This window comes from Lottia gigantea (genome assembly GCF_000327385.1).
Source record: "Lottia gigantea unplaced genomic scaffold LOTGIsca_12, whole genome shotgun sequence".
Classification (NCBI taxonomy): Eukaryota; Metazoa; Mollusca; class Gastropoda; family Lottiidae; genus Lottia; species Lottia gigantea.
Genome location: NW_008707225.1, coordinates 632,013 through 658,031, shown reverse-complemented (window position 1 = coordinate 658,031; position 26,019 = coordinate 632,013). Strand labels below are relative to the sequence as shown.

General features: G+C 31.3%; 2 protein-coding genes across 2 annotated transcripts; one reads left to right on the top strand and one right to left on the bottom strand.

The window, feature by feature from the left end:
* Positions 1–7,613: 7,613 nt before the first annotated feature.
* LOTGIDRAFT_110843 (hypothetical protein) lies at positions 7,614–13,730 on the bottom strand (the record flags this gene model as incomplete). The annotated part of the gene is made up of 10 exons (XM_009048018.1): positions 7,614–7,865; positions 8,134–8,320; positions 8,513–8,633; positions 8,904–9,227; positions 9,570–10,187; positions 10,473–10,962; positions 11,185–11,321; positions 11,474–12,012; positions 12,383–12,584; positions 13,043–13,730. 10 exons carry the CDS (start codon positions 13,728–13,730, stop codon positions 7,614–7,616), a joined length of 3,558 nt encoding a protein of 1,185 aa, XP_009046266.1.
* A 1,167-nt stretch (positions 13,731–14,897) lies between these two features.
* LOTGIDRAFT_111028 (hypothetical protein) lies at positions 14,898–20,639 on the top strand (the record flags this gene model as incomplete). Its single annotated transcript, XM_009048017.1, has 14 exons — positions 14,898–14,989; positions 15,335–15,514; positions 15,675–15,810; positions 16,173–16,350; positions 16,608–16,780; positions 17,055–17,153; positions 17,440–17,511; positions 17,716–17,775; positions 18,073–18,272; positions 18,667–18,723; positions 18,921–19,052; positions 19,403–19,523; positions 19,794–19,942; positions 20,423–20,639. 14 exons carry the CDS (start codon positions 14,898–14,900, stop codon positions 20,637–20,639), a joined length of 1,866 nt encoding a protein of 621 aa, XP_009046265.1.
* Positions 20,640–26,019: the final 5,380 nt, after the last annotated feature.

Below are 26,019 nucleotides of genomic sequence, written 5' to 3'. Positions count from 1 at the left end.
TTCTTATCTTCAGATAATTTTGTCCTTTTTTATCGACAAAACTTAAATGTTATTAAAAGAAAGAAAATATGAAATGTCTGAACCAGACTTTCTGTAAGGATTGGAAAAAAAATAGGTTTCTAAAAAAACAGACACAAATTTTTGGTTTTTATTGGATAATATTTTCAATTTCAAATGGACAGAGACAGTAAATTATTTAATTGATTCTTTACTAATTCAACAATAATCTTACATCACCTAAATAATGGTCAATCTCTATTATGTATGTAGCACACGCGCAAACTGTCAGAATTTGAACCCAGAAATTAAACACTGTATTAAATAATGTTGGTAGAAAAAAACAGGAAGGTTACTATTCATCATTATCAGATATTTGGATTAGTGTAAGTGTAGAGGACTTATATAAATCTAGATCAAGTGGGAAATATAAGGCAATTTATAACATGGCATTAAAGGTAAAAGTTCATAGAAAGTTTCTTGATGTCTTTGACCGATACTACTTGACTAAAGTAATGATCACAAATCAGTTTAGTACACAGATTAAAATTGAATAATTATCAGTATATAACTTTAAGTATAAGTTTATATTTAAAGGGATTAAGTTGTCTACAGATTTGCTTACAGTTGATGTTATCTGTAACACTTTTCAATCTTAGATTTCTGGGTAGTAGTAATATTAGATTTTAATCCTAAATAGTAAACTTACTATTGATAGCAGAAATTTAATTTTTGATTATTAGATCTATGTTAGAAGTACTACAAATTTCCATTTAACTATACTAGCCTTAACATTAGTGAACACTTCCTCAACCCCGTGCCAGTGCTTTCTGTTGAATAGTAACTTGTTACCTTTCAACCACCCTAATATCTATTGGCTGCTGAAGCTAATATCTACATGCAATCAGATTTCTTGATATGCACTTGCAGAAAAGAAACTTACAAAATTAAGCTTCCAGAGCTTTTCAGAGCAAGTTTTAGTTCAACTAATGTTAGTGAATAGAATGAAAACAGCTTGAAAAAGTTATCTATTCTGATGGAGAAAACCATTGTATTTTGTGGCTACATCAAAAATCAATATTCATTAAAATCAAAAGGGTATAGGCATCATTTTTCAATTTTAACTATTAAATTGACACGGAGGGCAATTAACATATTAGTCTATGTAAAGTTTAAAACAATTGTTTTCTGAAAATTTTATGTGTATCAGGGACACTGATAGCATCAATTTTGCAATTTTCAGTCTTTGATGACATCACCAATCATGAAAGGCCTTATATGACAACAGCATATTTTTAGTGACATCATCATGATATACATACAATTTTCAGAAAACCTTTTTACCATCCCTTTAAGTTGATTAAGATGCCTTTCTTCCTTTTATTACCAAGCTTCTCGGAAAAGCTGGAAGGCAGGATCTATAGAGTCTTATTTTATGCATCAATTATTATTCTTGAAAGACAATAATAATTGTCTGTATTTCAAATATAGACATGACTTACCCGAATAGCTAATCTCTTCACAAGAGTCATGTTTGATTTAGGTAGACTATCATTTTTACTGAATAAATGGTAACTCTCTCTTCTTTCTAAATAAAATAAATTAATCTTTGGTGTGAACTAAGTGTTTGATGACCTCACTTATCGCTTATGTGATAAAGTATACTTTGCGATTAGTTATCAAACAATTAGATTTGCAGAAACCACAGTATGTCTGATTGAAAATTGGAATGGTGAAAATTGATGCCATCAGTATCCCTGATACACATAAAAAATAAAGAAAACCTCTTTACAATCCCTTTAATATTAAAATACTTCCATTCCAAAATTGTCATCAGTAAGGCAAAGTTTTCTTACACTATAAATACTACTTAAAAATGATATTCCAATTTACATAAGAATTTAAAAGGAGCATTATGTTTTTTGTAAAAAAAAATTCATTATCAAAAATGTCATAAACTATATCTGAAAATATTTCTAAAGCTTGCTATTTATATATATGTATCTATTTGATCAAACTGAATTTGTTTTAATTAAAAAACTTAAATTACTAGTAATTAAATTACTAATTGTTAATTAAGCAGTTTGACTAAGTTTTGGTGTTCAGCTTTATAATGACTAGATATTATTAATTGAAACACTAAGAGGAGACATATTTCTCTACAATTAGGCGTTCATTTTATTTAAATCTGTACAGTAGTTTTCAAACAGCTTCCAAAAAGCATAACAAACTTTAAAAGTTTACATAAGCTAAATAGATTTGGCGTTTAAAAACAGCTGGATTGTTTAGTCAAAACTTTGAAATACGTTAATGGGCACATTTCTCTAGATTTTGGAGTATAGTTAGGACCTTTAAAAAAGTAGAATGTCCCTTTAACCAACGAATATACAAAGACAGAAATAGTAGGTGGAAAATCATTATGCAACCAAAACTAAGTTGTCTCATGCCAGTAGTATAACAAGCACAGTCAATAAAATTAAAATAGTTTTTTAAAAGATTAATCCATATATTTCTATTCAATAAAAGCATGGATTCTAGAAATTCTGTCCTACTAGTAAATGTTAATTGGTTATGAACATGCAAAGCAAAGTTAGACATACAATTAAACTATATTTTTTATAATTTTACACCACCAAACTACCCAATTTTAAATTCTACATTTTTTCCCAAGAAATAATGACAGATTCTTAAAGAAACCCAATTCTGTCATATTTTACTTAAAATTACAGGGAAAAAAATAGTAATTTCAATTAAGTCTTTGACATCTTAATGTTTCAACAAATTTCTGTGATTTATCAATTTAGGTATAATACACATGTCATACACAAGTAGACAAATACATCCCTTTCATGCCATTTTATGATTATGATTGCTTTTAATATCATGCAAGAAATGTCAAATGTCTGGAATTGATCTGCTTAGTTTTTTATTGTAGCACACATTATTACTGATATATTGAATATATGAGGGTTGGCTGAAAAGTTTTAAGTTTTATTTTAAAGGACTTATACTAAGTATTTAATTTCTCTACATATCCTAATTCCAGGTTAACACTTTTGCTAGCAGTGCTGCAATGTCTGGATGCAGGGGAATAAAAGAAAAACGAAAATGACATCATCATAACTATCTGATCTGCAGTCAAGAGCTTTGATACCCATCTTGCAAGATGATCTGGTACAAAGACAATATCAACACTATAGTTCTTATGTCTATGATTCATTAAATGAGTGTTGGCCCTATTTGTTGATAGAAAAAGTTTCAATCTGATTCAGGTATCCTTCCTAGACTTAGAACCTTTCAGCCAACCCTCGTAACATTAACAAAAATACAGGTAGGCGGTTCATTCTCTAGAACAAAAATAATCATGTACTCTTACGTTTAATTAAATCAATATCTTTAGTTTCTGATGGCCAATTTTTCAATTTGTCTGATGTAAATGGGGAGATGAACTATCTTTCAACCAAATTATGTGAAAACAGCATATAAATAAGGTTCTACTTTTCAATAAAGCTCACATCAAATCTTGGTATCCATCTGTCTACAAGCTTAGACATACGTTTCTGTATATAATTTCTATATAAGGGGAGACTAATCTATTTTCTTACCTCTTTTAGTTCTGTTCCATTTCTTACATTCATATACATCAACTCTATATTTTGGATGTATAGGGCAACTTTGACCAACAACAAATACTGCTTTACTGAAAAAACAATATACGTTTCATAATATTTCTGTGGAGGCTAAAGTGCTAACATAAGGAGTTAAAGCACGGCAATTGGCAATGGGTTTAAATATAATGCTCCTCTAAGATTATGTCATCATTTGTATATATACAGAGTTAATAAGCTTACATCTTAATTATGGCTGCTTAATCATTTTCATTTACAAGGCATGAAGAAGGTATAGCAGCACACAAAAAACTCATTACCTATCATTTCCTAGCTTACTTAGCCATGTTTCTCTGATGGCTTGTCTCTGCTCATGGTTGTCTCGTGCAGACAATATACATATACCTAACTTTAACTTTTCTTTCTTGGAAACTGAAGAGAAATTAATAGCATATATATAATAATAGCTTTCTGGTCTTTCCTATGTGCATCAAGGACAATAAAGCTTCTTTTTGCAACACTTGGATGTCCAGCACATCCTGTATTTCAAGAGGAAATTGATCAGATTATTCAAGAATTGAAGGAACCAATGTAGGCATATAATGTCTGACAAAATATCATAATGGTGCCCGTGGAAGCCTCTAACTGAATATGATGACTTGTAAGTGACTATCGAAAAACTATTGAAATTTTTCAGATAAAACCAGTATTGTGCTGCTTTAGGTTTGGCAAAAGAGAAAAAGTCACGATTATACAGGATTTGGTCATTGGCATAAGCCTAAATAAAAGGCGATATTACCCCATCTTAGCAAGTGAGATCTTATGAGTAAGAAATAGTTGAATAGAAAAGAGCACAATCAGAATAGAGCAACCCTGATCAGAAAACAAGATTATAGAAGAACAGAACGGATGTCTGAAACATCTACCTCTATTCCAGCCTCTAATAGCTAATGTGACAGTTGTCGACAGGAGTTGGGTCAGAAAAATGTGGGGATTTTCACACACCTTCAAAAGTGATGGGTTTTAAACATATTTGTTACCTTATATCCACCAAACCCTGATATATTGGGCATTACCACTACTTTTGGTTGTGTGGCACTGAACAGTCTGCAATGGGGAGGAGTTTGATTAAAAAAAATGTTCAATGGAACTGCAGAAATGACATAAATGGTTTGCTGATGGTGCGGAAAATTCCAACAAAATATGGCCTAGTTTTTCTGACTCTGCACCAACGGGCAACTGACAAAATATCTCTATCACTAGTACCAGAGGCTGTAATCGAGTCAGGCAAATGTTTCGGACTAAGAACAGAGAAAAACAGAGCAAAATTATTTGATTGACAACCTACTGACTATAATCAGATGACAGTTATCAGATATGCAACAAAATAAATGATTAGAGTAAGAGGTTTCGGACTACTAATTATTGTACTCAAAATAACAACAATCTACTTACAAAATTGCAAAACAAAAGGGACAAATATGTTTCCCTTGTAATCTACTGCAAAAATAACTACACAAATGCTAATGACAACCCAAAATGTTCTTTCCATTGCACATTAAATTTTAGCAAAAAATAAATAAATTCATAAATTTTTCTCAGTAATTTGAGTTAAGCGCCACCTGTAAACACAGTCCAGATTTACCAGGCGGAATGGCAAATTCTTTTCTGCTCGGCACAAAACCAGACCACAGCAAATTAAAGTAATCATTATTTTTCCATTACCTTTTTTCAGACACCCTGGGGCAATGAAATATGAAATAAAACACGAAGATTGCTAAAAAAATCTTTTTATAAAAATGCTCATAAATTTCAAAATAGCACTATGACACTGCGAGTGTGGACATTTCATCAACTAAATGTCATTTTGATCATCATTACTTTTTGAAGGCTATTTTCTGAATCACATAGTTCCAAAATAATTACTAAGATTCCATTTACCACCAAAAATCCAAAGACAGTACTTTCTCCACTTTTGCAAAAATGCCAACATCATTGTAGGGTGAAACAAAAACAATTTACAATTACACATTTTTTTATTTCACAGCTTTACAAAATCAAGTCATAATATTTTGATATTTCATTATTAATCATTTTGAATAATAATCATAATGAGACAATAATCATAAATATACAAACACAAAACATATATATCACAGTTTTTTATCATATATATTTTAATACAACATTCATTATTGAAAATATCTATGGTTTCATTAAGCTTTTTCCATGTCAGTCTCTCTAAACTCCATCACTGACAGGGGGAACTGTGTTACATAACATTCTCTTTGACCAATTGAAACAGGTATGTAATACATTAATCACTGTTATTACTTGGTAATAGTGAATGCATATAGTCATGCAACAATTTATATAGTAGGTATGATCAATAATAAATGTTATATAAATTATACAAGTATTTAAAATCAATCATGACATACTATCACAATTAAAAAGATATTACATTTTAACTTAGGCGTCTAAGACTAAGACAGAAATGTCAAAAATTTTAACTTCACACCATTATAAATTTACTAAATATGACTGTTAAATCATCAGTGGTCTTAGTGAAATATTAAGTTATGATATTTTTGACAACATGCTCTAGTTATTTATATGAGTATTACAGTTTAAAATGGTAATTTAGCATGACATCCAACCAATCAGTCTTCAACAATTTGGTCCTGATTCATTTCTATAATTACGACATGATAGATTTAAGATTGTTATTTCTTTCAATTTCAATATACTGCAATCAATTTACATGGTGGTATTAAAGATCTTATACCAATTAGACTAAATTTCAAGTCATTTTATATTGAACATGGAATTCTCAATTTGAGATAGTCTTTGTTTACCAGTAACAGCACAAAAAATAACATTTTAAAAATATATATACAACATACATAAATAAAATTCTAAATAAATAAATACATTATTAAGTAGTTGTTTGTTCAATATTATTTTGTAACTAACTTTTAAAGCTTATCAAATATAGAATGTAAAATAATTTATACAGTTCTAACATTAGATATGAATTGATCCTGTTTAACCAGGGTTTGAATTTCACCAAAAAATGTCTTTGATCTTTAAAAAAGTGGATCTGAGTAACGTATCCAATACTAAATTGTGACTATTTATTTATGGGTATAGTGGAAAAAATATATTCTTCTTGTCTATATATTTTGGTAGAGATTGATTTTGTGAGTAATAGTAGTTTTTCAACATTGCCCACTTATCTAACTTATCCTGTTTTTTGCAAGATTCACAAGACAGTAATCTGATACTTGAATTCATATATTCTGCAGATTCAAAGGGTACAATATGACAAATCTAGGAAAGAATACTGCAAATAGCAGTTCATTGACAGCTGCGAAAGCCTAAACCTGGATATCTATGGTGACAAGTCCTCAGAAGGTAGCCAGTCTAATATTTTTACCATGTAGAACCTTCTATACCAAGACAAAAGCAATTAACAGCAGTATTCATGGACGGTTGATAATGACTTGAGCAAAAGGAATAAACAGATGATGATGGTTTACAGATGAATATATAATCAATTACATCAAATCATAGATAATGCGGAGATGAATGAATGAAATGTGAAGGAATGAATAGATAAGAAGTTATGTTGATAGAGGATCAAAGCACAAATAAACAGATGGCACATTAAATTTTATACTAGGAAAGTTTAGTTTAATGAAAAATATGTTCTGCAGACAATTTTAAAACAAAAGCCTTTAATCCAAAACATATATCAAAGTAAAGTCCATTAATTTTTAAATGCAATGCAAACAATTGGTACAGTGCAGATGTTGAATTATGCCAGTTACGTATAGCCAATTTTTCTGTAAATAGTAAATAGTCAGGTATATCCGTAATTCCAAAATTTAGATTTTTACTACCAAAAATACATATACATATACATATATGTAAAGGATACCAGAAAATTGATCAGGATTTAAAACCCCAACTTTGTTATCTTACAGTGCCTTATTGATAGTAAGTTTATAATGTAGGGACTGACAAGGGTCGAGAAGAGAATATAGGATAACCTAGAGGTGGATCTGCAGCTTGTACTGTTAAATTACGTAATATTGTAGGATGTGCTTGAATACTGTATCTCTCTTCATCATCATTAGTCAGATAGAGTAATTCTAAACTGAGGTTAGCCCATTGTCCCTTTACTACTTCTTCATTTAGTCTACCAATATGTACCATAACTTCTTGTAGTGATAATATTCTACTACTATATGTTCCCTAAAATATACAAACTATCACATTTAATATACAGATATCACTTATTTTCTACTACTGTATGTTCTCTATAATATACAATACATTACATTTAATAATATACAGATATCACAGTTTATTTTCTACTACTGTATGTTCTCTAAAATATACAATATATCACATTTAATATACAGATATCAAAACTTATATTCTAACCTCCCTTCTATGATTTAATTTTCTTTAGCTTAGAAGATTCATAAACCTATGTCTTATAAAGCAGTCAAATCCTCACCTGTATTGAGTTATGTCCTAAAGAAAATAAATTTTTCTTATTATCAATAATACCAGATTTCCATTCCTCCTCACTCTCTAGTCCAATATACCAATTATCATCATAATCCTCTAGACATTCTCTTAATTCCTCATTATTATCAATATCACCCATCAACATATGATCTATCATCAATTTAAACCCATATCTATACAAATCAGAGAAAAACATTTTAATAAAGATATCCAGTTACCATTTGTTTAAAATACAACTCTCTATATCCATACTTTTGTCCATTGAAGTATCAGTGTAAAAGGTAGCCAAACATGGGGATTATAAAGTCTCAGCTACCCATTAAAGGTAATATAAAAGGGAAGGGAAAGTTATCATGGTAGTTTACCTGAAAGCCTTGATAACCAAACCATACAGTTCTTTATCTTCTGCTAACCAGTCTACCATAGCATTCCATGGTACATCACCAATGTAAGTTTTATACTGACTACTAGGTCCGTTATATCTCCCTATAATCATACACAGCAGAAACATTTATATAGATAATTATTTTAAAAGATACACAACTTTTTTCAACCAAGTTACATTAATAAAACTTCTATTCGAGCTCTGAATTCCACAACTGGACTACAGTAATGAGTTGTGTAATTCATCGAAAGTTTACTAGAATAAGTCTAGTATTAGTTTTTTTATAACAAAATTTCAAGATGCATACACAGAACAATTGTTTGAATCTTGTCTCCACAATCGATCCTGAAAAAATGAACATATATATTTACCTTGAAGATCAAATCCAGAGTAACAAGCCATAATAAGTTGAGAATAACAATTAGTCAAAGCATCATCGGCAGCAACTTCCAAAGCAACCTTCTCTGATGGACAACTTATACCAGACCAATCTAATGTTGACAACACATACTTATACCATTCTGTGGGAAATTGACTAATGTGTCTTGATAATTGAGAATACTCTATTGGTAGTTCTCTCCACTTGACTGGTAAACTGATGTGAGCAGAATACTGACATTTAAAGTCTGGCGACCCTGCTAAATTGGTGACTGGTTTGTAGATGTGATTGTTTGAATTTGTTCGTTTGTTTGAAACTGGCTTGGAGAAGAGTTGGGTCTTTTGGGTCTTCTTGTTCACATCAACTGCTGGCATACCAAAGTCCAAATCCTCTAAAATATTATCAATTTCTTCATCATATGGACTAGCGGTTTTATGTCTGGAATAATCATTTATAGGTGAGGCAGCCATCCTACTTCTAGTAATAGGAGTATTGAGATTTCTGGATGAATTGATTACAGGAACATTGATCTTCTTTTTATCAACCCTCTCAAATTCATCATCAGACCAAATACTGTCAGTAAAACTATGTATTGAAGATGTCTGGGAAGGCTTTCTCCTCTTTTTGAATGATAAAGCAGATGCAGGTCTAGAATCACTGTCTACTGGTGTCAAATCATTCTTAATAGAAGATTTAGCAACTTGAGCATGAGTTATTGTTGTATGCCTTGTATTTGTGTGGTTATTTAAATCTGATTTTTGATTGTTGTGGTTAATTTCTGATTTAGATTTTCTTCTGGTTGAAATCTTCTGTGTTCTCTCTGCTTCTAAAATTTCTTTCTCCTTATGAGCCATAGCTCTTTCCTTCTGCTTTTGTGTTTCTTTGTTCTCTGTGATTTTTCTTTTGTTGACATGATGAAGTACAACCCAGATGAGACTTTTAACAAAGTAAGACATTGTTATTGGGAAGCTATCTGGAGAGTCTATAATACCAGTAAGTACATTTCTAGCATCAGAGTAGGTCTGGACACCTACAGCATCAACTGGTGTTAAGGAATGTAATGGATAACTATTAAACCCACAAGCGCCTGAGTTTTCTCGTTCAAATGCCATTTCAAATATATCATCCAGTCTGGCTGCCTCAGCTGTATGACATGATGTTTCTTGTAGTTCTAAACCTTTAATATTGACTGTACAATAGGCAGTACCACGTTCTAATATTGTAAACCATGCTAGTCTATCTTGATATCTTACCATATAATGATTACCAGGTTTTGCTTCACCTAGAATGTCAAGTCAATAATTTATCAATTTCAGAATGATAAAATGATAAAACTGCAAACTTTTATACTTGCTTTAGAGTCGGCTATAAATGCTTCAGACTTCTTCTTTTTGTTCATCTATATATATCTTATGTACTACCTAATCTTTCTGCTTTAATCAAATTAGATCCAGTTATTTTAGCATGTGCATATTATTCAACTGATAATCAAGCTTTCACCAGCAAAAAAAGCAGACTCAACCAAGCAGATTTGCAAAGTAAGGTTATTTATTGTTCAAACACTTACCTAAACTACCATCGGCAAATGCCTTGCGAATAGCTTTAGCAAACACTGGAGCAAATTGCTTATAATATACTGAATCACCACAAACATTGGCAGAGGCACCTACAGATTCTGGCCAGAAGCGGCTAGGACGAGGGAATGCAATAAAGAATATTGGCAAAGTAAATAAAGGCAGAAGTGGAGAAGATAGAATAGAGGCAGCAAAGAGAATAACCAAAACAACAGGAAAAAATAGAAAAGATACAAAAATAACAAAAGCTGTGGATTTCCGTCTTTGTTTTTTATCAAGCCAGGATGAAAAGAGAAGTGAAAAAAAGAAAAATAGCTTGTTAGTTATTTGGAACAATCGATCCCGACACAGTCCAATGATTAATAATAATACAGGAATAGAAAGAGTAAGAAGTGTAGTATTCGTAGAGCCCAGGGTTACGTATATTAAATGCAGGGCAGACATTTCTAGTAATGCATTCACTGTAGACTGCCATATCTGAAAAATACAAAATAAAAACATTTTTTAATATCACATCTTTAAAAAGTTTTCTGTTTCTTTAATAAGATAGCAACATTATGCCTAGGTAGTTTAATCACTATAAAATTTGACAGACTAACATGTGAAATAAAAACATGACCAAAAGAGTTTGTATCAGTTTTATCAGAAATATCATTTGCAGTCATATATTCAGATAATTGATATTAAAGAAATACCTACTGTTCTAAAGGCTCTTACTACACCAAATATATACCATATTGAGAAATATAGTTGTTGCCCTTGTATAATTGATATCTTTAAAACATCGGATTGTGTTACAGTTAATGAAAGATATGCTAACATTACAAATGGTGCCACTGAAAGTAAAAAACAATATATTATTGTTACTGCCATGAAGAATGTCCTTATTCTCAATGTATTCGAATGTGAAAGTCACCAGATGACAATCAATCAAAAGCAACACATTCTAAAGAGCTTACATCTGATAGAGAAGAATTTGTTTACTTACCCCAGTTTACAACAAGTCGTCTGACAAGACCAAGGGGAAATAACTGCTTTTTTCTTTCATGAAATATTCTTTCCCTCTGAACAGTGATTGGAAACAGAACATTTCGCAAAAGTCCAAAAAATAGGTATACTGATTGAGATTCCCGAAAAATCTTTTCAACAATACATAATCCAATAATAATATAACCAAAGACATCACGATATTCTGTAGTCAGAGTTCTCCAGTTATAATTCAAGAGACCAGCTTCGACTCCAACTAACACTACCATTACAAAATGATAGAGGAATGTTGTTGGCTTCCATGACCACAAAAATCCTTTCACTTCTGATGTAGAATTGACAGCCTTGCTTTGAGATACAACTGAAACTCTATTTTTAGTCTGGGTCTGATAATATGACCATATTTGAGTTCCAAGACCACCCAAATCTGTACTAAGAATATAGCCGAAGCAAGCAGCTATGACAACAGACACTAGAGATAAGGGTATATAATAAACTGCTATATACACTCCAGTTGATAATATAACCATACATAGTAATCTGGAAGTAGAGAAATAATGAACTAGATAAAAATCTGATTCTATAAACTAGCGATCCAGATATCATTAACGTTTATTTCAATAGTGCCAGTGCATCACATAAAATACGATTCAGTAGATTGAAATGTTTTATGTTAAAAGAATTTCGCATGGTTTAAAACATCAATCAATGAAAGTTTCTCATCTTCATGTCAACAATTCAATAATTGTTTTTCCTTGGAAGCCATCTTGACAACATAATTTCATGATATAAAGAAGTTAGATGCTAAACTTAAATTAGAACCAACAGCATCTAGTCTTTTTTTCTATTCCTTTTACAAGCAATTTTGATAGCATATGTACATAACAGATAAATAAAATACATAACATACCTTGCATCTGAAGCCATGGGTGATCCTCCAAATAAAAATACATGTATTTGTTCTAATAACCATAAAAATAAACAATCTACAGGTGGCAATACACCTAATATCCATAAAACAGGTAAACAAACAAATACACCATGTAATATCTGAGTAGCTAATAAAAACTCTGGATAATACCTGAAAAATAAGTGCAATACAGGGAAAACTACTCTGCATGAAGGTTTTAAGTACCATATATTATTGCTGAAAAATTTCAGACAGTCATGATCATAATTCCAAGGCCCTCTCAGTTACATTGCCCCTTAGCATTGGGTATACATATTGGACATGTTATTATTGTAAATAATTGAATTTGATTAGATTATGGATTGTGAAGATATTTTAAATAATCTCTCAGCTAAAATTAGCTGCTTGTGGGACATTATTTTTCATTGATCCAAATATCTCGAGAATGGGCTCTGAATTTCCACAATATCAGCTGATAAGAAATACGCCTGAGATTATTCTATTTTTTCAATACTAAAATATAATGTTAATAGCCATAGCTTATATATAATCATCTTTTTAGCATTCTCTTCTTTTCTTTGGTAGCTTTTGAAAATTTTATGAAAATGTTCATGATTCAGAAATGTACAACTTACCAATATACTAAATGAAAGCTTGTACACAGAAGAACATAAAATGGCCTGGTGATAGGTGATATTTCCCAAACATCCATTGTTCTATACATAGCTAGTTCAGGTGGAGAGCCTGTAGTCAGTGGATACTGAGCTATACAAACAGTCAACCATCCCAATATATGAATGATACCAGTGGCCACATAATTATAATAATATAAACTATTTAACGTCCATGGCAATAGGTACCATAATGATAACCCACACATAAAACCTGACAGTACTGAATGAACCAGTATATTCAACTTGAAAGTTTTTGGTGGTATAATAAACTGAAATGTGTCACTTCCACAACAAGAATCAAACTCAATCTCATCTTCTTCAGCCAATAAATTTTGTTTCTTTATAAATTTGATGTCATCGTTCTGTTTAGCATGTTGTATAGAGCTAATGATCTGCATAACTAACACAAAACAAACTATACAAGCCCCATAGACTGAACAATACAGCAAAAGATAATTCTGAATAACATCTGCACTGTATGATAATTCTAGAGTCAATGTGAACGTTCCACCTAGAATCCATGGCATTATCCATATCAAAATCTGATTTAAATACACATAAGCTGGAGCATCATAGCCTAATCTCAATTTCGGACCACCTAAAATTGTCTGTGGTAATCTTTTCCAAAGAAATTCTTGTTTATATTCATTAAGTAATGGTACCCCACTTCCCATGATGAGGGTTTCCTGTTCACTGATTTAATTATTCTGTCTCTAAGTCTACAAAAGAAAATCATTAATTATTAAGTCTAATTAAGCTTACACATTTTGTTTACCGTAACCAAATGAAAAGAAACCTACCTTGATGGCTTTTAAAGTCAATGAAGTAACAATAACCAAAAAAATTGACATAGGCCTAATCAGGAAAGGAAAAAAAATCCTAAAAATTTATAAATCTTATAGGCCTAGGCTATAGAGATCAGATTTATAATAAAACCAAAATAATGCTTCAGACTTACAACAGAATAACAATATACGGTATTAAATGATGATCTATTTCATTCCATGTATCACCTTAGACTGAATCAGAATGATGCTAGTTCCAGTACTCTTTGATTAAATTTGCTTCTTGACCTACTTTTAAGTAGGATAAATAATGGTGCCAATGAACCCTTATTCTTTCCTTTGTCTTGACCAAAACCAACTGCTTTGACCTGTTTTATTGCTGGGAGAACTGTTAAAAAATATAAGCTCATTAAACACACACATATTGGCTATGGGTTGTATGTGTTCTGCTAAATGAATGTTTTATTTACCAGTAAAAAGATAAATATATTACCTTATCTTATTTTAACGATGAAAGATATTCAAAACGAATACCATTGTTTGGCCGTCAACGACATTGATTACTATTTATTTTGCTTCCATTCTTGGCATTTCTAAAGCTCAATGATTTAATTTCGAACCTTGAAATGTTTCATCGAAAATCAGATAAAAAAAAAATAGCAAATATAATAAGGTATATTTTGAGGAAAAACTAACTCTGAACATCCAAATTGAATGATGTCAGCTACTTAAAAAATGCATACGAAAGTAATAATAAATGTATACAAGAAATATCAAAGGGACTTGAGAAAGACTGAAACACAATGAAAGCAGTTTTTGCATAATTATAATGGATTTGATTGTGCGAATGAAAACATTCAAAGCCATTTTAGCGTGCAGTGAAGAAAATTTTTATTTTCAATAGGACTCGATTTATTGAATTAATGTTGGCTATAAAAAAAATCATTACCCTTGTGAAAAAAAATGTTTTGGGTTTTAATTTGGTTTAAAACGCGACGCATCCTATTATGGACCAGGTTAGAAAATTATCAAGTCCCTGTGTGGTAAATAAACAAAATGGCTGTCCCCTCAGTCACTGTCAGTGTTGAACCAGTAATAGAGAATAAAATACAAGAAGTTAAGCTCGATGGACAAGAGATTTATGTTGCGTAAGTTTGGGTTTTGAATGGTAGTCATTGTCAATGATTGAAACAGCTCTTTAATCAATGTGCCTAAAATGTCGCAAGAAAATCTGACATGCAAAATGGTGTCTGTAAAATGCCAAATTTTAGTCTTTTAAGAAAAGACCAAACTTGCTTTTATATGAGACAAGATCTAATATCTGTTTAAATTGCTTTTGTAGTTATGAAACCTAAACTTAGCATATCTTTCCATGTCATTGAAATGTAAGGTTGTTTAAAGTAGTTAAATTCACAAAACTCTTCAAGTCAGTAGGCCTAGGCCTATCCTATGCCAACTATGCCTGTTGTTCATTTTAATTTATTGTTTTCCAGACCTTTGTCTATGTCAGAAAATTTGACCAAACTTGCTCATAAAATAGATTTTTACAAAGATGAAAGTGATGAAAAAGGAAAACCCACATCAGAAGGAGAAAAAGAAGAAGAAGATGAAAAGGTGTTGGCTTCTTTTCAACCGTCATTATGGCCGTGGGACTCTGTTCGAAATAAGTTGAAGTAAGTAATTTTTATCCCAAAGGATAGTCCGAGAAACTGTCACCCTAGTTTGTTGCTTGCTCTCCCAGAAGACATAATTCTAGTTTAGTTGCTGAAAGCTATAGCAAAATATTAACTTGCAAAGCGTAGCTTAAAAAATTCATTGTTATGTTTCTTTCAGAGCAGCATTCACAGAGATGTGTGTGTTAACTGATGTACTAAATATAATTAAAGAAAAGAGGTATATGGTAGCTGATCCTGTTTCAAATGAAGCACCAGAAAATAAATCTTCTGTGCTCTTATTAGCTAAAAAGAGGGTAAGGAATTTTATAGTCTTTAAACCTTTTTATCCCTGAAACTAGAAAGCTGAACACTTACATGCAAGTTTTGTGTTATATTAACCTTGGTGTAATACAGTACATACTGAGACGTATTAATGTGATGTAAAAATGTTTTCAAGTCAATCTCAAGTGTTAAGATTTACATTGAATGATACTGAATTATGTATTTAAATTGTATTTCATTAAAATTAACAGCATTTTTCTCTTTAACCATCTTGTTGATGGGGCATGTGTTTGCTTTTGAGAAAAGACTAGTTCTGGTAGCTGATCGTACCAAGGATCATGGAGCTTGGAAGGAACTTGACTAATTACCTGTTATACTATTCTATTCTGTAAAGGGTCTTGTAGTTGCTGCTAATGTATTAATCAGTGGAGCTGAAAGATTGAAAAGATCTCATTCAGAACATTCTAACAGAGCTCAGAATGATTATTTTATTGAGTTGTTGAAGTTAAGACAGAACTGGAGGTTAAAAAAAGTTGGAACATCAATATTGGGAGATTTAACTTATAAATCAGGTAGATTCACATTATATCAGTGTAGGATAGATCTATATCTAAAAGGTATTAGGGGGTGAAAGCAGACGCCAGATTGACTCTCATCAGAAGCACTGGTACAGGCATCAGATTTTTTTCTTACCTTGATGAGGATTCCATACTTATCACATAGTTAAACAACATTAGAGTTCATTTGCTTATTCAGAACCTTTCGTAATGGCTTTCAATATGTATAAAGCCATCATGTGATTGGATCACAACAGATGTTTTTCTTGCAGCTGGTTCTAGATTTTTACAAAGTGGTACATTTGAAGTAACAAAAGTAATAGAAGAAAAAACAGATGGCGATGGTAGTCATTCTAGAGGATCATTAGAAGTTGTGATACCTAGTGAATTAGAGGGTGTAGCTTATATACAAGTTGATGTCAAGTCTGTTCCAGGTAATATTCTAGTGCCATTTGATTTTCAGTAGATCTAAAAAAAAAAAGAAAAGCATCCAAAGGTCTGACATTGAATTCTCTATGAAACTGGTCTTAAAGTGTTCGAGTTATATTGAAAGGGATATCAGACACAAAATTTAAATTCCTAAAAGTGATAGCCAACTGATAAAGTAAATATCTTAAGTAGAATATCTCTGTATATGTTGTTTATTTGAATATGTATATTGTGACTTACTGTTTTATCAATCTCCAGATTTAATGGATTTAACCAGTGTAACATTAAAGATGCCTGCTGGATTAGGTGTTATTAGGTCTGATGCTTATTGGCAACAAAAACTAGAAGTAGCACAAAATGTTCTCTTCTGTAAAGAACTCTTTGCTCAGGTTGGTATGTTTGGAAATTTTGTTACAGTCATATGAATAAGTCTTCCGCTTTTATGTGTTCACAAAAATGATGGTTGATAGTTTTGTGGTATTGATGAACAAAAGGTCAATGAATAAGTCAAAAATATGTATGCTTGTTTTAAATATTAATGTGTTGATGAATTTATAAGGGCATGTCCTTATGAAGGAATAATTAGTTGTTTACTTTTATACATGAAACATCCTGCTTTGTAAATAATAGTTAAGCTAGTTTCAATTGTTTACTTGTTTATTAATATCTCAACAGTTAGCAAGAGAAGCAGTTCAAATTAAAAGTTCTACACCACATATGGTAGTTGGTAATCAAATTATTACCAATGTAAGTATATATCAAATTAACAGATATGAACTTTAAATTTCTACATAATTTTTAATATGCTCATATTCCATGTTATATGTATTTTGAAGCCATAAAATACAATTGTAAAATGTGTTCAGATCAAGAAACTATTTATCTTATCTAGTTGAATCCTTACAATGACATATAAATAAAGATTATTATTTTCTGATTTTGTGATTTCAGGCATTTCCAGGAATTCAACTTTCTATTGTACTTTGTCATTATACTGGGAAGGAAAAAAAGGTAATAATGATTGTTCTTACACTTTATGCTTTTTTTTTTAATTCCAATTATTTCCTAAAAAGTCATATTTGTTTTGTTTTTTTTTTGGGTTTTTTGAAAGATGACTATCAGGGAAGGGTAGATCTAGATCATAGAATCTGATTATGATCAAAAAGTGAAATCAACAAGCAGATCTTACTTTGAGAAGCCCAAACGAAAAATTTCAAGTCTAACTCCCTGTTTAGAAGTGCATAATTCAAAAACAATATCAATATGCTGTTATTCTGTAAAGGCATTTATTCATGTTTTTATTTTCAGACTCCACAAGCTCCCCAGAAGCTAGAACACAATCATGTTTTAGAACATTCTCTGCATCAGCTATTACGAGAAGTACATTATAAGAATATTAACTATGTTCCACCACATCCTGTTAATGCTATGTTAGGTATGAGTAAAAGACGAAGGTTGGCAGGACCACTTGGCACTTCGAGAAGAGAACTGGTAGAAATGAATGTCAGGTGTGTATTTTTGAAATGCTATTGTCTATTAGGCCATATAAGAGTTATATGTCAACATTTGGATGAACATTTACTCTCAGTTTATCAAGTATTAAATTTCCCCTTACCAAACAAGCTGTCTCAGTGACTATACATTTGAAACTTATGTCATCAGTATAAGAGAAAATCTTACCAATATAATCAGAGACCAGACTCTTCATACTGTAGAATATCTTCATTTTTGACTTCTGGCTCAGTGAATTCCTTTGCTCATATGCCTAATCTATTTATACAGATGAATTGATGTCTATTTCATAGTATGCTGGGTAAAAACTATCAAGATTAATCAAATCAAATGACATTTTTTCATCAAAACCGATCAGTTTCTTCAAATTCTTCAACTTTTTATTTGTAGGGAGACATTATTGGAGCAGATTATTAAACAAACAAAACATGCAGTATTAAGATTACGGTAAGTCTTTATTACAGTATAGGGCATGCAAATTGTGCAGCATTCATTACCTCTCAAATGAATTGGAAGCTCACAGTAGGAAAAACTGGCAATTATTCCACTTGACTTATATGTTTGTTTTGGTGACTTGATTTTGACTAAAGCAACATTAACCTATGTAACATTTGCATCATCTTTCTTATCTTCTTGTACTTCAGGACAATGCATGTATTAGATAAACTAGCTATCTTATCAGATCCACAGATAACAGCTCATTGGAGTTGTTTAAACAGTTCATTAGAATGTAGTGTTCGAATCAATATTACTACTGCAGGTTATGAAATAGTCAGGTAGGTTTTCTTTCTTGTTAATTTGACAGCATAGTATTATGTTTTAGGTATTGCAGAGTTAGCAAACATGGTTGGAGAGAATGTGGTGAAATAATATAAACATGTAAATGATATTAAATTCATGAATGATCAGCTAAGTGGCCACATTGGTAAAATGTCAGAAAAAACTTGACATATTAACCAATGAATTATGTTAAACGTAGTTGAAATAAAGATTTTAACAAAACTAATTCAAATTTATTCTGCAACATGCTACAAAAGAAATCAAGTGTGTATATATTCAAGTGATTTACAGCAGTTTTGTTGAATTAAAAATTTGTTTGTAAAATGATATATGTTGTGTTTTTTAGGTCTAACAGTTTAGTATTAATAATAGAAGTTGATAATATACAGGCTATACTATTAAAAGATAGTAAAACTATAACTCTATCATTTGAAGATAAAGCTTTACAAGATTTAATATTGTGGCAGGTAGGTGGTAAATATTGGTTTCTCTGATCAAAAATGAAGCAGCAACATCATATTTCTAATCATTTTACTAACTTCAGTTTTTTTTTCCAAATATAACTTCCATGGCTATGAATCCCTTTCATCAAATCTAATCTAATGCCATAAATCTGCAAATGTTTTCGAATCAACTGTTGGTGGAACGTGATTCTCAAGGATAAATTTGAGACAATTTGAAATGAGTATTTTCTCAATCTATGACAATTGTATAATTGCTTATCTCTTTCTTTGTAGGTTTCCCAGCATCACATTCAAGTAGTAACACATTTAGCTAAATGTCATTCATGGACTGTGATTTCTACTAATTTAAATGTTGGTATAGGTGATATTGATGTGTATGGTACAGCTACCTCTATTATGATGTCATCACCACGAGGAGATAAGTATGTAATGCACAATACATTATTTTACTATGCTTACTTGGGTTAGAAAACACCTTTCAGCGACCATCACTGCTTTTTCAGGTTTTTTGAGATTTTAGGATCTTTCTTATTAAAATTGTCTATTCTCACCTCTGGGCTCTTGGTTACATTTTCCTGCTATGGTTTTGATCTTGTGGAAGTTTTACATTATAAAGAGCTATGCCACAATAACAAATTTCATAATAGTTTCATAATTAAATTAGTAGAGGGATATACATTTTGTGTGGAAATATTAAAACGGAATCTGAAACATGTTGCAACTTTGAATGGGGTTCTGTTTCGATATTTCTCAAGAGCAATGTTGTGTAGATTTGACACATTCATCACAAAATATTGACTTTTATGGAACTTGCCTTGTTTAATGGTTGACATTTTAAAGTGGCAGCTCTTCAAACAGATAGATAACATTAAGTAAAGTTGTTTCGATGTTATATTTTTCAGGGTACTTTCTCTAAAGAGTGGAGCCTATAATAAGATACAGATGTTTTTAAAGGAAGTGACATCATCCGAGTTAAATAACCTTTCCACAGCTGTTGTGGATCCAAAATGGCAGAAAATTATGGGAACATTTAAACAGATCGATGTAGATAGACTACAAGGCAAAACATTTGCCCAGAAAGTTGACATGTTAATGGCTAAGTTGTCAACAATGAGCTGAACTCACATCAGGCTTAAAGGACAAAATGTGGGTGATATGATTAACCCTAACTGCCATGGTTGCAAAATTGCCAAATTTTAACTGTGTGACTGCCATTTAAAAAAGTGATGAAATTTTTCTGAAATATCAGTAATACTTAAGCCACATGCTTTAAAAGAAGTCCTATTTTAAATAAATGCAATAGTTAAAAACCTATCATAACTGTTTATTTAATGAACAGGTCTTCTAAAATGCTAAATTTCGCTTTACATAAACTGCAATATGCAGGTCATCAGTATGATAGGTACTGGGGTACAAGCACTTAGTAAAAATACAGTATACTATCTGAATGCCTGGCTTGAGTTAATTTCATAGTTGTTGAACAAAATTGGAACATGTCTGTTATTCTTGTCTGTCAAGTGGATATTTAGAACTAAATTAAGAGATTTAAGGGGTAACCTCATGCAATCCTAATTGATTATTAGATTGATCAAAAAACTGTTAGACTCTTGAGAACTGATTTAAGACTGTTACAAAATATGTTCACGTTTTTGGGAATATTTGAACGAATCCAGCCAGTTTATATATATCTCAAATAAACAAACTCAAAAAGGCATGTTGTTTCGACAACCCAGTTGCAGATATTGGCGCTATGCAGGGTATGCTTACACTTCTAGACACCTGATACCACTTTTCATTATGAAATCCTTACTCACTTATGATTGATATACTTCCTCGTGTTAAAAGATCATTTGCTGCTACCAATGTTTCGTCAAAATATTGTTTTGGTTTCCGTTTCGGGTTTGGATAGTTTGTATTTGGTTTATTTATTATTGTCCAGAAAGGTAATCATGTCCTACCTTGCTGCCACAGTGCTTATTGTAATGGAGCTAACATTCAATAATGTCTTTGTATGTACATGGATTAAAGAGTGTAAAGCTATCAGGAAGATAAAGGACAATCTTTTCCACTAGAGAGTAATCAGCCTGGTATCAAATAAACAATATTTACTATGTTGATTCCAGATGGTGAACAACATTTCTGTTTTTAAACTATTACTCTGAGGCTATAGATAATCTTATATTGTTATTCCCTTCAAAGAGCATTTCTTAAATGTTCAAATTATGTCAAATTTCAGTACCATGTTTATATATCTATGTTTTGTATTAAGCATAGTACATCTCCATTAATTTAATTGTTGTTCATCCTTAATAATATTGTACATTATTCATCATCATATGTCAGTAAAAAATATACTGAAATAAAAATCAGTGTCATGAATTGTGTTATAGTGTTCTATAATAAACCCAGGTCCTGTCTCGCACAGGTTGGGATTTAAGACCAATATTTGCTCTAAATATTTGCACCCATCTGAAGTTGTTCTGTTCCACATTTCAAGTTCCTGCCGCGCAAACTGTCTGTTACAGCACTTTTAGTGTCAGACTTTTTCCCAAACCAAAATACAAGCGATTAAAAATAAGGGTGAATCTTCAAAGTCGATTTTCTCGAAAGTTTTCAAAAATTCTGAATTTCTCTTTCCGACGGAAATAGACGCAAGACATGTTCAACTTTCATTCAATACAAAATTCATACCTCTTGGGTCCATATTAGCCGAGTTATGGCCATTTAAAGATGAGGGTGTGGGTCAGCCCCCAGCCTATATACGGACCTATACACAGTCTCGCTGCAGAGGTTAGGGTTAGGACCAAAACTTTGACGGACTGCCGTTCGGAAACTATCAGAGATGTAAAGTTGCAATTTGCACTGAATATTTGCACCCATCTTAAGCTGATCTGTTCCAAATTTCAAGTTCCTGCCGTGAAAACTCTGCCTATTACAGCACTTTTAGTGTCAGACTTTTTCTCAAACCAAAATACAAGCGATTTACCTCTTGAAAAAAAGGGTGAATCTTCAAAGTCGATTTTCTCGAAAGTTTTCAAAAATTCTGAATTTCTCTTTCCGACGTAAATAGACGCAGGACATGTTCAGCTTTCATTCGATACAAAAATCATACCTCTGGGGTCCATATTAGCCGAGTTATGGCCATTTAAAGATGAGGGTGTGGGTCAGCTCCCAGCCTATACGGTCCTATACAGTCTCGCTGCACAGGTTGGGGTTAAGACCAAAACATTGACGGGCTGCCTTTCGGAAACTATTAGAGATGTAAAGTTGCAATTTGCACTGAATATTTGCACCTATCTGAAGTTGTTCTATTCCAAATTTCAAGTTCCTGCCGTGCAGACTCTGCCTGTTACAGCACTTTTAGTGTCAGACTTTTTCATAAAAAATTCACGAAATAAAGGCGAATTCGTGAACAAAAAATGTCAAAAAAAGCAAATTTTTAAAAGCGTTTCCCCCAAAAAGTTCTTCACCCCTTTTTCTATCAAGGAAGAACCTTCCCCAGGGTTCTCCTTCCCCAGTCTCAAAATAATACTGCTTTATTTTTGGTCCGTCTCCTATATTGAGTCCCAGAAAACCATGCACGTTTGTTTTGAATGCGGGGGTCTGAAAAATTGAAAGCCTGTGTTTGGAGTCAAAATTCACTTAAACAGAATTATTTTTAGATCGCCCCCCCCTCCAAAATTCTTTCTAGCCCCCTTTTTGTCTCATTTGCCTCCAGGGAAAACCCCTTTCCGGAATTCCTCTTCTTCATTCGCATTTTTAAAATTGTTGTCTATTATCCGTCGCCTATATTATAGTCCCACTTAACCAATGAACCATGAACGTATGTTTTAAATGTAGGGGTATGAAAATTCATATAAACGACACACTTACAAATAAAACAGTGTCATATATCCTTGAGAAGATATTTTAAGCAGTTTCATTAATTTATTTCATGAAAATGAATTTAAATGCAATTTTCTAATTATTTTTCATGTAGGAAATTTTATAGAACGATTTTAATAAACAATGAGACAGCATACTTTAGACTAATACCTGGACAATTAGACAATATTACACAGAATGAATATGAAAATAACGGATATATATCATAAAATCATAACAAAAATATAGGCACTTGAATTACAAAGAAGAGTTTTAATCTTTCACGTAATATATAATCTTAATATAATATAATAATATACACCAACTTACTTTGTATAGCATTATATATATAGTAGGGAAAATAGATCAATGTGTGAAACTCTGAGTAACTCTATTTCATTATTTCTATAATTCTTTTTTAACAGTAGTAATTCTATATCACTCAACAACTGATGTATTGAGTACTATTTTAACAGTGGTATTTCTATATTGCTCTACAATTGATGTATTGAGTACTATTTTAACAGTGGTATTTCTATATCACTCAACAATTAATGTATTGAGCACTATTTTAACAGTGGTATTTCTATATTGCTCTACAATTGATGTATTGAGTACTATTTTAACAGTGGTATTTGTATATAGTTCTACAATTGATGTATTGAGCACTATTTTAACAGTGGTATGTCTACATCGCTCTATAATTTATGCATTGAGCACTAATTTAGCAATGGTGTTTCTATATCGCTCTACAATTGATTATTGAGAACTATTTTAACAGTGTATTTCTATATTGCTCTACAATTGATTATTGAGCACTATTTTAACAGTGGTATGTCTACATCGCTCTATAATTTATGCATTGAGCACTAATTTAGCAATGGTGTTTATATATCGCTCTACAATTGATTATTGAGAACTATTTTAACAGTGTATTTCTATATTGCTCTACAATTGATTATTGAGCACTATTTTAACAGTGGTATGTCTACATCGCTCTATAATTTATGCATTGAGCACTAATTTAGCAATGGTGTTTCTATATCGCTCTACAATTGATTATTGAGAACTATTTTAACAGTGTATTTCTATATTGCTCTACAATTGATTATTGAGCACTATTTTAACAGTGGTATGTCTACATCGCTCTATAATTTATGCATTGAGCACTAATTTAGCAATGGTGTTTCTATATCGCTCTACAATTGATTATTGAGAACTATTTTAACAGTGTATTTCTATATTGCTCTACAATTGATGTATTGAGCACTATTTTAACAGTGGTATGTCTACATCGCTCTATAATTTATGCATTGAGCACTAATTTAGCAATGGTGTTTCTATATCGCTCTACAATTGATTATTGAGAACTATTTTAACAGTGTATTTCTATATCGCTCTACAATTGATTATTGAGAACTATTTTAACAGTGTATTTCTATATTGCTCTACAATTGATTATTGAGAACTATTTTAACAGTGTATTTCTATATTGCTCTACAATTGATGTATTGAGAACTATTTTAACAGTGGTATTTCTATATACCTTTACTATTAATTCATTGATCACTATTTAACAGTGGTATTTCTATATCACTCTACAATTGATGTATTGATCACTATTTTAACAGTGGTATTTCTATATCACTCTACAATTGATATATTGAGTACTATTTTAACAGTGGTATTTCTATATCACTCTACAATTGATATATTGATCACTATTTTAACAGTGGTATTTCTATATCACTCTACAATTGATATATTGAGTACTATTTTAACAGTGGTATTTCTATATCACTCTACAATTGATGTATTGAGAACTATTTTAACCATGGTGTTTCTATATTGCTCTACAATTGATGTATTGAGAACTATTTCAACAGTGGTATTTCTACATCACTCTACAATTGATGTATTGAGAACTATTTTAACAGTGGTATTTCTATATTGCTCTACAATTGATGTATGGAGCACTATTTTAACAGTTATATTTCTATATCATTCTATAATTAATGAATTGGGCACTATTTTAACAGTGGTATTTATATATCATTCTACAATTGATGTATTGACCACTATTTTAACATTGGTATATCTATATCACTCTACAATTGATGTATTGAGTACTATTTTAACAGTGGTATTTCTGTATCATTCTCCAATTGATGTATTGAGCACTACTTTAACAGTAGTATTTCTATATCATTCTAAATTGATGATTTGAGCACTATTTTAACAGTGGTATTTCTATATCATTCTCCAACTGATGTATTGAGCACTATTTTAACAGTAGTACTTCTATATTACTCTACAATTGATGTATTGAGTACTATTTTAACAGTGGTATTTCTATATCATTCTCCAATTGATGTATTGAGCACTATTTTAACAGTAGTATTTCTATATCACTCTACAATTGATGAATTGAGCACTATTTTAACAGTGGTGTTTTTATATTGCTCTACAATTGATGTATTGAGCACTCTTTTAACAGTGGTGTTTCTATATTGCTCTACAATTGATGTATGTAGAACTATTTTAACAGTGGTATTTCTATATCATTCTACAATTGATGAATTGAGCACTATTTTTACATTGGTATTTCTATATCATTCTACAATTGATGTATTGA